This window comes from Lycorma delicatula, chromosome 4 (genome assembly GCF_047948215.1).
Source record: "Lycorma delicatula isolate Av1 chromosome 4, ASM4794821v1, whole genome shotgun sequence".
In the NCBI taxonomy this organism is placed as follows: Eukaryota; Metazoa; Arthropoda; class Insecta; order Hemiptera; family Fulgoridae; genus Lycorma; species Lycorma delicatula.
This window is the reverse complement of record NC_134458.1, coordinates 81,913,526-81,927,376: the sequence shown is the minus strand read 5'-3', so window position 1 is coordinate 81,927,376 and position 13,851 is coordinate 81,913,526. Positions and strand designations below refer to the sequence as shown.

The 13,851-nt window shown below is 26.2% G+C and overlaps 1 protein-coding gene across 1 annotated transcript in view; it reads right to left on the bottom strand.

Moving 5' to 3' along the window:
• Np (serine protease notopleural) overlaps positions 1-13,851 on the bottom strand; it is a 182,079-nt gene that overhangs the window by 36,789 nt on the left and 131,439 nt on the right. Inside the window, exon 3 of the mRNA XM_075363429.1 lies at positions 691-953. Coding sequence (XP_075219544.1) covers positions 691-953 — 263 coding nt within the window. The remainder of the gene's footprint in view (positions 1-690; positions 954-13,851) is intronic.

Below are 13,851 nucleotides of genomic sequence, written 5' to 3'. Positions count from 1 at the left end.
CATACATGCAGTTAAATCTAGCAGTTTCCATAACAAAAACAAGTATTCCTAATGTTTTATTATTATTATTTATAAAAAAAAGGATAGAACTACATTTACATTAATTAGGCTTTCAAGCTTATTTAAAAGACATATGTCAAATTTAGGAGTATAAATTCGTTTGTTATTATTTTCATAAGTTTAAACATATCCATTTAAAAGAAATTATTTAAAAATGTGTTTTAAATGATTAAAATATTTTTTAAATGCATTAAGAAAAAAAATTTTTATAGCTCATGGTAAGTGAAGAGTTGTTATGGTATGTACAAATTTCCCCTTAAATTTTTGTCATTAGTAAATACAAAAACACAACATATGTGTAACTGGAAACAATGAAAAATATCTTAGAATTGTTAATTGATTAGTTTAAATAGTTTAACTGGCCTGAGACAGATTCACACAAATAACTTTCAGAATAAAAAGCCAATGCTTTTTACTAATGTTTTTACCTATCCTTCTCTTGTTATGCTTAATTTGTAAATGGTTCAAACAAAAATTATTAGTTAAGATTATTCAGTTTGTATAATCACACTGATGACTGTAGGGAATAAAAATATTATACATTAGGGTAATTTGCCTTGTCAGAAATAAAATAAATGTAATTTTTAATTCTAATTATTACAATAGAGTTTAAAATGTTAAAATCAGTACCGATTGAAATGTAGATATGTGATAAGTTTCTTCAGTTGATGTTACTCCATCTTCTGAGAGCTGGTTGTTGTCAATTGGTATTGTAAGATCTATATCAGAACTGCTTTCTGGAATCTTGCAACAACTACCAAAATAAAACCTATCGATACATGTCCCCAAATGTGTGCCATTTGCTTTTGCACAAGAAAATGCAAACATACAAATACCAGTATCTCCTGATCTTCGGCTGACACATGGAAGATGCCTGATATTACGACCAGAGCCTGTAATAAATAAACAAAATATATATTTTTAATTTATAGTTTAAATGGAATTAGTTATTTTCAGTAATAAAGAAAATATATCATTTATATACTTTAATCATCACCTGAAAAACAGGGGTTTATTCCCTAATGTAAATGGAAATGTCAAATAAAAAAAAAGAAGTTTTATGCCAAACATGCTAGAAAGAAAATGTAAACTACAAAAAATTTCTTCTTTATTTTTGTTTCACAGTAATTTAGCAACTGTAAATTAATAGCAAAGTAAGAAATAATTATATCCAATTTTGTTATACTGTCTGACTACAAGAAATCTTTTCAAAAGAAAGATTTAATATTACATTTATATGTGATGCTTCAATGTGACTTGTAAAGTATGTGTAAAGACATGAGATTGCTGTCCATGAGTAAGTTTGATTATAATTTCTTATTGTAATCTAATTAAAATAATACATTAGATTTCTCAAAATTTTGTAGTTTTGTTATCAGCTGAAATTTGATTGTGTTATTTCTTCTCAAAATTATAAACGCGATTAAAATATTGTTTTTTTAAATATGAAGAAAATAATTATAAGAAAAGTATTGTGATAATGCAGCAAGTACTTGCCTATTTGAATGGAAGGCTGGAATGAGTACACCATGATTTAATTGATCATGTAGCCTCTACCATTAAATCCAATCATTCCCACCAAAAATGAGTTAAATTATTGACTGGCTTGTCATACGTTACTGTGGACATCTGTCAGCCAGCAGTAACCAATAAATAATCTAGCTATATTAGATAGTTATTTTCAATTACTCTTTCTTTTGTATAATAATAGAAGTTCAGACAAGTACAGTTCTTGAATGAAATGATGGTACCTGTTGATAAAAGATTATCTGTTTTCATCACACAGGTGATTTCCTTGCCATTTTCTTCAACATACTTTAACAAATGTACACAGTTTAATTGTAATTGCTTCTGATGTTTACTTCTTCACAGATTATACATAACCAATTAAATAATAATCTTACACAGGTACTGCAAATCAATGTTAACTAAAAATTTTAGAAAAAACTGTTATTTTTATTTTCCCAGTGAATACAGCTAGAATTAAAGGGGGAACTATGGTGATTATGTCAAAAATGGGGTATCAGGTTTTTTACAAATCTTAAATTTTAACAAATCTTTTTTTACAAAGATTATTTACAAATCTTAAATTTTAGGGTCCAACTGGTTCATCTAGATAAAAAAAAAAAATTATGTATGTATGTGGACATGTATGTACATATGTGTGTTGCTGTGCTTCTGGACTTGTATCTCAGGATTGACCAAACTGATTTTCTTCAGATTTTGCTCAAATATTTCTATATATGGAGCATTGATCATATTAACTTTCTTTCAAAAGGAATGGTAGATATTGTGAAAAAAATATAATTTTGATTTTCTTCAGAGACATTTTAGAGAAAACTTTATTAAACCAAATTTCTTACCTGCAATGCGTATATAAACGAGTAAAAAAGTCTTTTTTTTAGAATCAACCTCCCTCTTAAAATAGAAATGTACATTTTTTTTTGTTCTTTTGCTCTATCTTCCTTCAGTTTAAATATTTTTCAAACATTTTTTGACAGTTTATACTTCATATATAGAGTTACTATGAAATCTCTACATTTAAAAAAAAAAATTATAGACCAGAGACCTAAAATGCAGAAAAGTTGTTTTGATAATTTTCTTTTTCTTATTTTAGCGTCTACTGAAGAAAGCATTAGATTTAGAATATAAATTTCCTATATATCATTATTTTAGAAAAATGTTTCTTAAAATTTATTTTCCACCTTTAAAAAATATATGCTGCTTTTTGTTTTTTGGCTCAAAATCTTTTAATTTTTATTATTAAGAAGTGTTTTTTTTTGTATTTTTCTTTATCAGTTAGAGCTATAAAAATTAAAGATGCTTTGGTACCTATAAATTATATAATGACCCAAAATGAGAGAAGCAATATTTTTATTACTTTCATAAAAGTTATACTTTATTTTTTCAATATTTTTAAACAATTCTCTTCTTTTTTTTGTTAGGGATCACTTCTTTATAAGTAAGCTTTCCTAAATTTTCACACCAAACAGTAAGAAATCCACTAAAATAAAAGATTTATTTTGTTCAAAATTTGGGAATTTTGATGTCTAAATATTATTTTGGTAACCATGACTTCACCAGTGCACCTGGAAAAGTGAAGCTTTGCCAGTGTTTTTTAACCTGTTTTAACTATAATTCCTCATAAGATTTACAATAAATGATATAATATTTTAAATAAACCAATCCAGGTCATTCAAGGGCTGACAAAGAAATCTAAAAATCATTGGCAGCATTTTTAATTACTTAAATTTTAGCTATTTGTCAGTGTTTTTTTGTTTTTTGTTTAAGTCAGGAATTCTGAAAATCTATCAACATACTGACCAATTCACTTCTACACAAAATAAATAAAAACACAATGGCAATGAAAACAAAAAATACATCACACCAACGAATATAAAAACAGATTCACAAAAAAAAAACACAGAATATAAAGCAGTTTTAGGACAAATAATAAAATAAAACAAACCATCACACGCAGAATACATTCACTAAATAAATACATTGCCTGAATGTATAAACAGAACTGCTTTGACCACATAAAGTCACTAAACTTGCTTGTTTGTTACTGCAAACAAAATGCAGCTTAAAAACAAAAATACAATGAAAATATAAAAGGCCTTTACAGTAACAAAGAGTGGAACATTTTTTAAATGCTTTAGAAATAAATCAAAAATGTTGTTTGTGTCAAACTGAAAATTTAATTAATTGGCTTCTAATTCATGTTAACCTTCGTAATTGTAAGTTTATGAAACAAATTGTAACTTAAGTCTGTAAATGAGATTGAAATCTTATGGTTATCTCAGTATTTCAATGTTATTTGTTATTAATTTAAATCAAATGTAAAGTTTGTAGTATAAGATTATTCAAGAAAGAAAAGTAATTATAAAAAATGAATTTTTATATGATATTATGAAAGTTCAAGTAATAATTTCCAGGGAGTTTTTTTTTGATACAACCTAAGTTCAAGAGGAAAATCAAATTTGCATGAATAGATACTGAAACATTTCAGAGATTGTATCACTCAAATCAGCAAGATCAAGAATTATATTAATAATTTAGTTAATAAATTACTAATTTCTGTTTACTCTTTTCAACTGATTATTTGTATGAAATCATTATAAACTAAATGCAAAAGAAAGATTGAGGTCTCCTACAAAATCTTGAACAGCAATATAGAAGGATTTTAAAAACTTTTTTATTTTTCTTGTATAAAGTTCACATGATCTTTCTTTAACTATAAGCATAATAAAAAGTTTTTTTGGTTAAAAATCTATTTGATTCAAATACTTTTCATACATATTGACCATGCATTATTTTCTACTTAACAAGCTTCACGTTCAATGTTTTTTTGGATTTCTTATCTTTTAAGAAATCCATTTCTCCAACATTCATTAAACTTATTTGTGAATTATCTCAGGAATCTGAACCTGATTCCTTATTTCTATAGAAGTTATTCATTTTTCAACATAGAAAGAAGGTAGAGCCATAATATTGTAAAATCTAAGAGTTGTTTCTGACCAGGCTGTTTTCCTTATTAATTACAATAAATAAATGTTGGGACCCCAATCTTGGTTTCTATTGGGCTGCTATGAAATATGACAGCTGAACTATCTAAGATTAGACACCTATTCTAAAAATTAACTTCTTAATATTGTTGATAACTATGACAAGAATAGATAAAAATTAAGAAAAAAGCCCCAATAATAAAAGGCAGGAGACAAAACAGGGAAAGATGTCAGATGTCTCCATCTGATTCAAATGTAGTCTACTTGCACTGCTTTTCAACTTATATGTAAAAGAGGCAATAAAAGGACTGCAGCAATGAAACTCAAGAGAGGAGTGATAAATAAAAAAATAAAAAATTAATAAATTGTTAAGATTTGCTGATGGTAATGTTTTTTTAGCTGTAATCAAAGGTGTGTTAAAAAATACTGAGATATATGGACAGGTGCCAGTAGAGAAATTTATTTAAAAATAAAATCAAAAAAATGTAACAGATAAGGAGATTATGGTTAATTAAATTTTAAGGTAGGAGAATATATAAATATATATTTTTTAATTTTTTTATAAAATGTAATGTTTTATAGCAGCAAAATATAGACAACAGGAAAGCCACAATCAGAAAAAAATAAAAATATTTCAATGGTTATAATATTAGTCAGTTTTGAAATTTAGGTTGTTAAAGATAAACTGGAATAGAGAGATATATGTGACAAAATTGTACAAAAAAACAAGGTTTGAAGGGTATGTATTAAAGTATCCAGGTTATTCTAAAGATGAAAAGGTTAGATGGATCAAATAAGTAGAATAAATGATGACAAACAATATTTTTTATCAAACAGGCTTTTTATCTGAAATAACAATTATTAATTTTCTTTCATCTTGAAGAATTTTATTGAATTTATAAAACCAATCACAGAAAATGTTTTTTTTTTTAAATTTTGATTTAAAATAGGTAAATGTCCTTTGATATCAATCTGAAATATTGAAATAATTTGTTTTTTTTTTTTTAAAAACACTAAGTTATTCAGACTTATTGTAAAATAATTACTATAAATGTAGCTGATGTTTATAACATTTAAGTGATTTTACACCAGCAAATAAACTAAGCCTTGGAGCTCATCAACTTTCTAAAAAAGTAACCTGAAATCTTTACGTCTTAATTACTGTAATTGTAAATTTCATTTGTATTGATTTCTTTCAATAAATTTTAGTGAAAATGAAGTAATGTGGGTTAATGGTAACATTTAATATAAATTTTATTAGTTTTTCTAGTCATTAATTGTCAACATTTTCAAAGAAATTGTGTAAAGTAGATTCTACAGGAGATTTTTTTATATTATATTGTGTTTTAGAAAATAATAGATCTGTCTTTTTTCAGTTGGTAGTTCCCCCGTTAAGCTTACTGTGAAGGCTTCATATAAAAAAAATAAGAGTCCTTGGGTTGGTCTATAGTCAACATTCCCACCAAATCAACTAAGGATGCAAAGACTGTATCCTCGTCATCGACCTATCATAGTCTTAGAGGCCCTACATCCACAGAACAAAAAATGGGGAAGAAGGGATCAAGAATAAGGTATAAGGAGTTGTGAAAAAGGTGATCTACCATCAGAGGAATCCCAGCATAAGATAAAACCATCCGAAGCAAAGATTCAAGACTCTCCAGGTAGCAAATGCTATCACAAACACATTTCTATGTGATGGAATATTTTTACCCAATTGGGAGCAGCATATTACTGATCAACAATTTTCCATTGACGAAGTTAAGTATGTGCTGTAACAAAAATGTATTTCATTCCAAAATTTTATGAACCCAGGAACAGATGCAGGAACCCTAAAGGAAGAACTCTGCCTATCCTTGAAATTATTCAGTAAGTAGAAATATCTAACTGAACCATTAACCATTGAGCTAGACTCTTTTTGGAGTTGATTTTATGAAGCAGATTTTGACTAACATTAGAAAGTTCTAGATCTCTGAGATATTTAATTACCTCAGTTTAAGATAGGAAAAATCAATAAAAAACAAACAGAATTATATTTTATTAATCATGCATTTCTTTTAATTAATTTTTTTTTTTGGATATTGGTTAAAGCAGATTTATGGTCACCATTATTCTTCTTGTATCTGCAGTAATTAAGTTCAAAAAGTGTACTTTTTATGATTAATTATTAATGGTAAGGACTAATTACATACTCTCTTTTGGATCGAAAATAACTGGTGTTAACTTAGGTTCAGATAACCGGTTTTGTGAGGATGTGACCCTATTTTAAGTGGTTCAACAGAGCTACAAAAAAAAAAAAAAAAATTAAATATAGAATGATGGTGATTAGTTTTGAGTATTGAAATATGAGTATGATAAGATCTGATCTACAAATAACAATGGCTTTAATTGAATCGACATTTCAATCTGTATTGATGGAAGTGCTATAATAGGAAGAAAAAATGATAAATAATGCTGGCATAGACAAAGATTCGTAATTATTTCATTAAGATCCTTTTCAATAGTGCACATCAAGGATCTAATCAACTTAAAATTAAGCTTATGACCTTGCTGTCAATAACAATAACATAAACTAGATCACATGTAATACAAATTCAGTTGTTTTTCTATCGATCTGTATACATTTGTTTCTTTCTTTCAGTAGTGGTCAATATGAGTTTGATGAAGATGTGTATACAACTTGACCTTATAATAGTAAAAGATATGAAAAATTCTTTTAAGTTCACCTCTAGCAGATGTTATATAGTTAACGGCACATATTTCTGCAATTCTAATAAATAACATTTTTATCTAATTAAATATTATATGTAGTGTTGGAAAATAAATATGTTGGTAAAGGTAGTCATATTTTCAAAGAGTTATAGATAAACCTGTTCAGTTTTAAATTTGTAAAACACTTAACATTTTTTGGGTTTTTGGGTAAATTAAAAAAAAAAAAAAACTGTTTTAGAAATCTGATTCCAAAGGCTTTACTTTAGTTGTTTCATCATCATATCTTTAACTTGAGGTGAGGGAGATCCCTTGCACCATATCTATCTTTATTTTCCTGTATTCACCACTGAAATTTTGATTTCCTGATGGCTCATATCCATTTCCTTTTAGGTTGTTTATAATTTTAAATTTTCCAACCTTTCTCTTTTTTGCTCTTTCTACTTGTTCCTTTAGCTCAATTATTATCAATCCTTATCTTATCACAATGTCACAGCTAATTAGTTTTAACAATCTGAATTTTTCTGCTTAAAATTCTATTTTAATTCACTCTCATTATTTTTTTCATTTTTCACTTTCGCCATTCATTTAATTTTTCCCAATTTACTTTACACTCATATTTCAAATTCTTTACCTCTTTTCATAGTGTCTTTTTCACGTCCATAGAAAAATACACTTCAAATATAAACTTCACAAGGTACTTTGTCAAATCTAACTTCATCTTATTACATAAAAATGTTTTTTTTTTTTTTTTTTTATTTTATTAATTGCTTTCTTAGACATTGCTATTCTTGCTTTTATTTCATTTTTACTTCTCCTAAAATGGTATTTATGTGTCTATACTGTTCTAGTTTTTTAATTTTTATTTCTTTTGCGTAAATATACATTGGCTTATTTTATCATTATTTTTGTTTATCTTATATTTATTTCATATCATATTCTGACATAATGTTTTCTAATTTTGTATTTACAACACTGGCTGATCAGAATTAACAAAATCTCTAACAAGATCATCTTTAATTTTGGAACATTATTCATCATAGTGTTTTAAATGTATATCCTGAATGTCAAATCACTAACTTTTATATTTTTTTATGATTTTTTTTATGAATACATATCCTGTAATTACAACTTATTCAAAACAAACTACTTGATTTTATTACAAATTAAATTTTATAAATGAAATATTAAAATAAAGTTATACTGAGCAGATTTCTATTATAATTTTTAAAATAAATGATTAAATGATATATGAGCTGAAGAAAGGAGTGAAACATTCTCAGATACCTTTTGAACAACCGATTTTTAAATATGCTAGGAATTTAGGTTTGCTTTTTACCCACAATTAAATCAATTATTGAAATAAAAGCATGCAAATTTTTCAGTTGTAGGTCACTTATATTTTAGCAAACTTAGCATAATGGCGTTTAATATTCACCTAAAACGTTTATGTAATAATTACCCAAAAATGTTTGATAATATTAAGACAGAATTGTGTAAAACTAAACAAAATTTTTTCTACGATTGTATTTTTTAATTACTGATCATTGTAATTTACGACAGGAAAAGTATTTCTGTTAGTCAAAATAAGAGTTCCTAAGTTTTTAATTTTCAATATTTTGAGGTTCTTGGATCCATTATAGTAAACAAACATATTTTACATATGAGTATATTCATATTTAGGAGTGGTGGTATATTTTACTTTTTATTTCAAGAAAAGTACAACCTATAAATTTGGAATTTATTTTTCTCTAATTGGGTGTAATATTCCAAACAAGGGAAGGGGATAAATTAAAAAGCTCTATGCAGCTTTCTGGAAAGTTCAGCTACAACATTACCAACCAATAATCTTATTTTTTATTAAATGTATATATATATATACTTAATTTAAAAAAAAAATACACTGTGGTTTGCAATGATTTTAAATTTTAACTTATTGGCTTAAAATCTATTAAATATTATTTTTCTATAAATGAGGTTGGGGGTAATTTTCAAAACTTTTCAAAGCAGTAGGCCGTAATAAAACTCCCACCCATAAACTAAAAGTTTTATACATTTTTCTAATTATTACTGTTTCAACAAATAAAGTTGCAACTTTTTTTTCATCCGACATTAATATAGCGGAAATAATTTTCAGTTTTTACCTTTTTGGTAAGGGATAAATTTAAAAAAATATTTTTTTTTATTTAAATAGTCCAAAACAATATAATTTCAGGTGTTTGAAAAAAAAACAAATTTTTTTACATTACAACGAAGGAGTACAAGTTGAGATTGTGAGTGATATTTTTATAACTGTTTTCCGTTTTAGAAGATGCCAGTCCATATTAGGAAATTTATTATTGTTTTGGATAAGATGATAAATAAATAAGAAAGATCTTAAGAATAAACATAATTTTTGACATATTTCATAAATAAGAAAAAAAATTTAAAACCAAATAACTATTTCGAATGTTAACCAATAATCATCAGTAGATACTGAGGAATTAGTGTGAAAAAAAATAAATGATGTAACGTAATAATAATAATTTATTAATAAATAAATAATGCTTATGAAAGAGTGAAAAATAAGTATTTCTATTAGTGTTTGTAGAATAAAAATAAAAATTAATCATTTTACAAAAAAAAGGCAGTGGTAACTTTCTGTTCAACATTTGTTCATTATCATTTTTTTATTGTTTATTGTTTATTCGATAATCTTTCACCATTCTTTCCCTACTTGAAATCAATACACCGTCATTGAAGAAAACTGTTTCTGGTACTAGAATTTAAAAAATATATATATATATACAGTCTATATCCGACCGATGAGAGATATTCCGGTTAGTGCCGGTTTCCAAGAAAGAGATAAGCAGTACGTCAACTAGTCGCATGGTGGTTATACTTCTATTCCGGATGGTGTTGAAGTATACAGGTAAGGAAAAAATAAAGGTTTGTAAAGATTAGCGAAATTTCCTCAAACTTTAATGTCAATTTAATGTATAAAAATAAACATGTAGAAAATTGTGAGTCTCGTCTCCCATCTTCGTGTTAATTTGGATACGTTATTAAATCGAAATATTTCTTAAGATTAAATCTCCTCTTGAGATTTTTTAATTCAGTTGTTACCGATGTATGATTTACATTTTTATTTGTAACCGATAATATTGAATGCGGTGTACACGACACTTAAAACACTATGTTTATTTTTTATAACGTTACTTTTAATAAAAAATAATGAATTATTTAATAAAATGCGTGTTTTCAAGTATTGCTTTTGTTTATTTTCCACGATTAGTACTGCAGATATTTTGACTTTATCAAAAGGTTACATTATAATAAAAAACATAATTTAAAGTATTAAATAAACAAAGAGAATATTTACCATCTCAAACATTAATTTAAAATGAATTACTCTGTTTCTATAAAAACCTTTAATAGATAATGTAACTATAATTTTGGCATCATAGTTAAATATATTTTGAAATAAAAATTTAAACAGTTTAAATGAAATGTATTATTTTCTTTTCAACCTATTTTCACCCTTCTTTTTCCTGTTTAGCCTCCGGTAACTACCGTTTAGATAATTCTTCAGAGGATGAATGAGGATGATATGTATAAGTGTAAATGAAGTGTAGTCTTGTACAGTCTCAGTTCGACCGTTCCTGAGATGTGTGGTTAATTGAAACCCAACCACCAAAGAACACCGGTATCCACGATCCAGTATTCAAATCCGTGTAAAAATAACTGGCTTTACTAGGACTTGAACGCTGTAACTCTCGACTTCCAAATCAGCTGATTTGGGAAGACGCGTTAACCACTAGACCAATCCGGTGGGTAACCTATTTTCACCCTAGGGTTAATATTTCTAACTTTACTGGCTTAAGGATTGTAATCCAGTAAAAACAATATTTTAATTTCATATAGAACTATTTATTTTGTTTTTTATAGGTCTATATTTTCGTCCTAAGTAAAAAGAGTAATAATGTTTAAAAAGTTAAAAATAATATTTAAATTTTTAATATTTAAAAAATTTGAGTAATGGAAAAGTTTTTAAATTTTTTCGTAGAATTTTTTTTTATGTGATTACTTAAAGACCCTTTATTGCGTAATAATCTATTAATGAACAAATATACTATTTACTTAAAAGTTTTATTCCATAAGAAAACTGAGATACACTCATTCGGCCTAGAAAATTTCTAAATGTTATATATTCATTAAATTTAGATGTATGGCGTTTTCTACTCTATTTATTAATAGTCTGATAAATAATGAATGAAATTGATGTGTTTTTTCTTTTATTTTAATTTTTTCTAAGTTTCTTTATAAATATAAAACTATCTAATAAAATAAGATAAATTTTTTAAATTATTATCTTGAGTCTGGGTCTACAAAAACCTCTAAGGCTGACGTATGAGATCCGCGGGCAGCGGGTTGAAGACCCACACTTTAAGCCAATCTTCATGTTCGAAGTTTACTTGTTCATTATTATACTTTCTTGTTAACAAGTGTTGTTGAGACATTCGTATTTATCATTTTGTTTTTGTGTGTTATTTATTGGCTCATTTTAATACCAGGGCCCTTTACAACCTGTAAGTGTTATCAGTGTACTAATATATACGAGTGTTAAATGTTACGTTTTGTTATTTTGGTGTTTTTAAATAAAATGTAAGGGTCCTTTACACTCTTACATATGACGAACCTGGTGGTGATTTAAACCCTGTTTTAAAGAATGTGACGAGACGGTAGAAGTTGATGCCCATATATAACATTAAAAAAAAAGATCAGTTTTTTGCAAATAAGATAAAATCTCATACAAATGAAGGTGGTCTATTTACAATACATGATAAACTATTAACACAAATTAAATATACTATTATTCAACGATATAATGACGCAAAAGATTAAAAAGTAAATCGATACAAGATACACAAAATGCAGATAAGCAAAGTACAGTTAGATGAATACTAGATATAATGGGGGGTGAAAGGATTATATATTTTACTGCCCATTCATTATCATCGATTCCCGCAGAAATCCAGCCAACCAAACACTATAAGAACAAGAAATACATAAAAGAAAAGCTCATATTCATAAGGAATAAGCCAAACATGATATTCGGAAATAAAATATAAAACAAAGAAAAATCTTAATTTTTATCATTTACAAGCCTTTTTTAATTTTCTGCCCCCATTGATGCAAATTAGCTTTGTGCAAACGCATACGTCCATGTCTTGGACACACATAAACTCACGAATACACTTACGTAAACTGTCACAAAGCTTAAATTACACATTATAGTCATTTTTTACCAGAAGATAAAAACCAAATGAAAGAAGTCAACAAATTTAGTATCTAAATCCGATAAAAAACTAAATTAGCTGATTAAATATACATTTTACATTAAATTACTGAATTTAAATTTAGAATAAAAAATAACCAATTACGCATGACACATATACACCTTGAAATTAATATTTAGGTTTATTAGATTAGGCCCAATAATTTAATGGTTTTTTTTGGAGTAGGCGATAAAATGAAATCGAGTTGCAAAATAAAAACAGAATAATATAAAAGAAATTTCAGTTTTATTTCTTTAATTAAGGTACTTTTTTTTGTTTTATACGCATTACATATCGAAACCCAAAACAAATAAAATAATACCGCTTCTTTCAAGACGATACCGATTGTTCATATTTTTGAATTATTAAAATTTACCTTGTATATATAAAACATTGGGCGTTTAAGTTCCATAGCAAAACACGATAAATTTTCTAGTGAATAGATAAAATCAGTAATTATCGATATGAATATTATATTTAGTTTTTTAAAATGTAATTTACTTCTGATAAATCCGTTTACCTTCTGATGATCATTTAAGAAGCAAAATGAGGTTCTAGTTTTAAATATTCAAACGACTTTTACGCCTTTTCTATTATCGATACTATTTGTAAGAGTTTTAATTAGGAAAATTATTGATAAAAAATAATCTAATACGGACTATTCATGAATGCGGTTATTCGTTTTAATTTTATTAATAGGCTAATATGTTATATATTCACATTTTTATTATTTTATTTATAAATGAATATGTTTTGTTAAATTATAAATACGTTCTTTGTTTTTTCTTCTTGTAAAGAGGTTGTTAACAAGTAGACCTATTAAAATAAATATTTTTTCTTACGGTCAATAAAATTCCCAAGAATGCATTCTAAAACAGGTTTATAAAAATTCAACGGAATAAATATCAAAAGAAAGTGCATGACACCAATACGAGTAAATTGTGTAATATTATAATATTTTTTCGGTAAGGTAAAAGTTAATTCTGCATATCAAGTAATAATAATATATGATTTATTATAATGTTTTTCGGGAAAGGTAAAGGTTAATTCTGTATATCAAGTAATAATAATGTACGATTCATAGAATAAAATTTTGATTGGTAGAATGAATACGGTCCATAAGTTAGTAAGAGTAAATGCTTTAACTAAAATAATTAATTAAAAAAAAAAAAAAGTAAATAATTTGAACTAAAGAATAAATATTTGAACCCGATTATTTAAAAGATCTAAGGAATTCTATTTAAAAAATTAAACATATA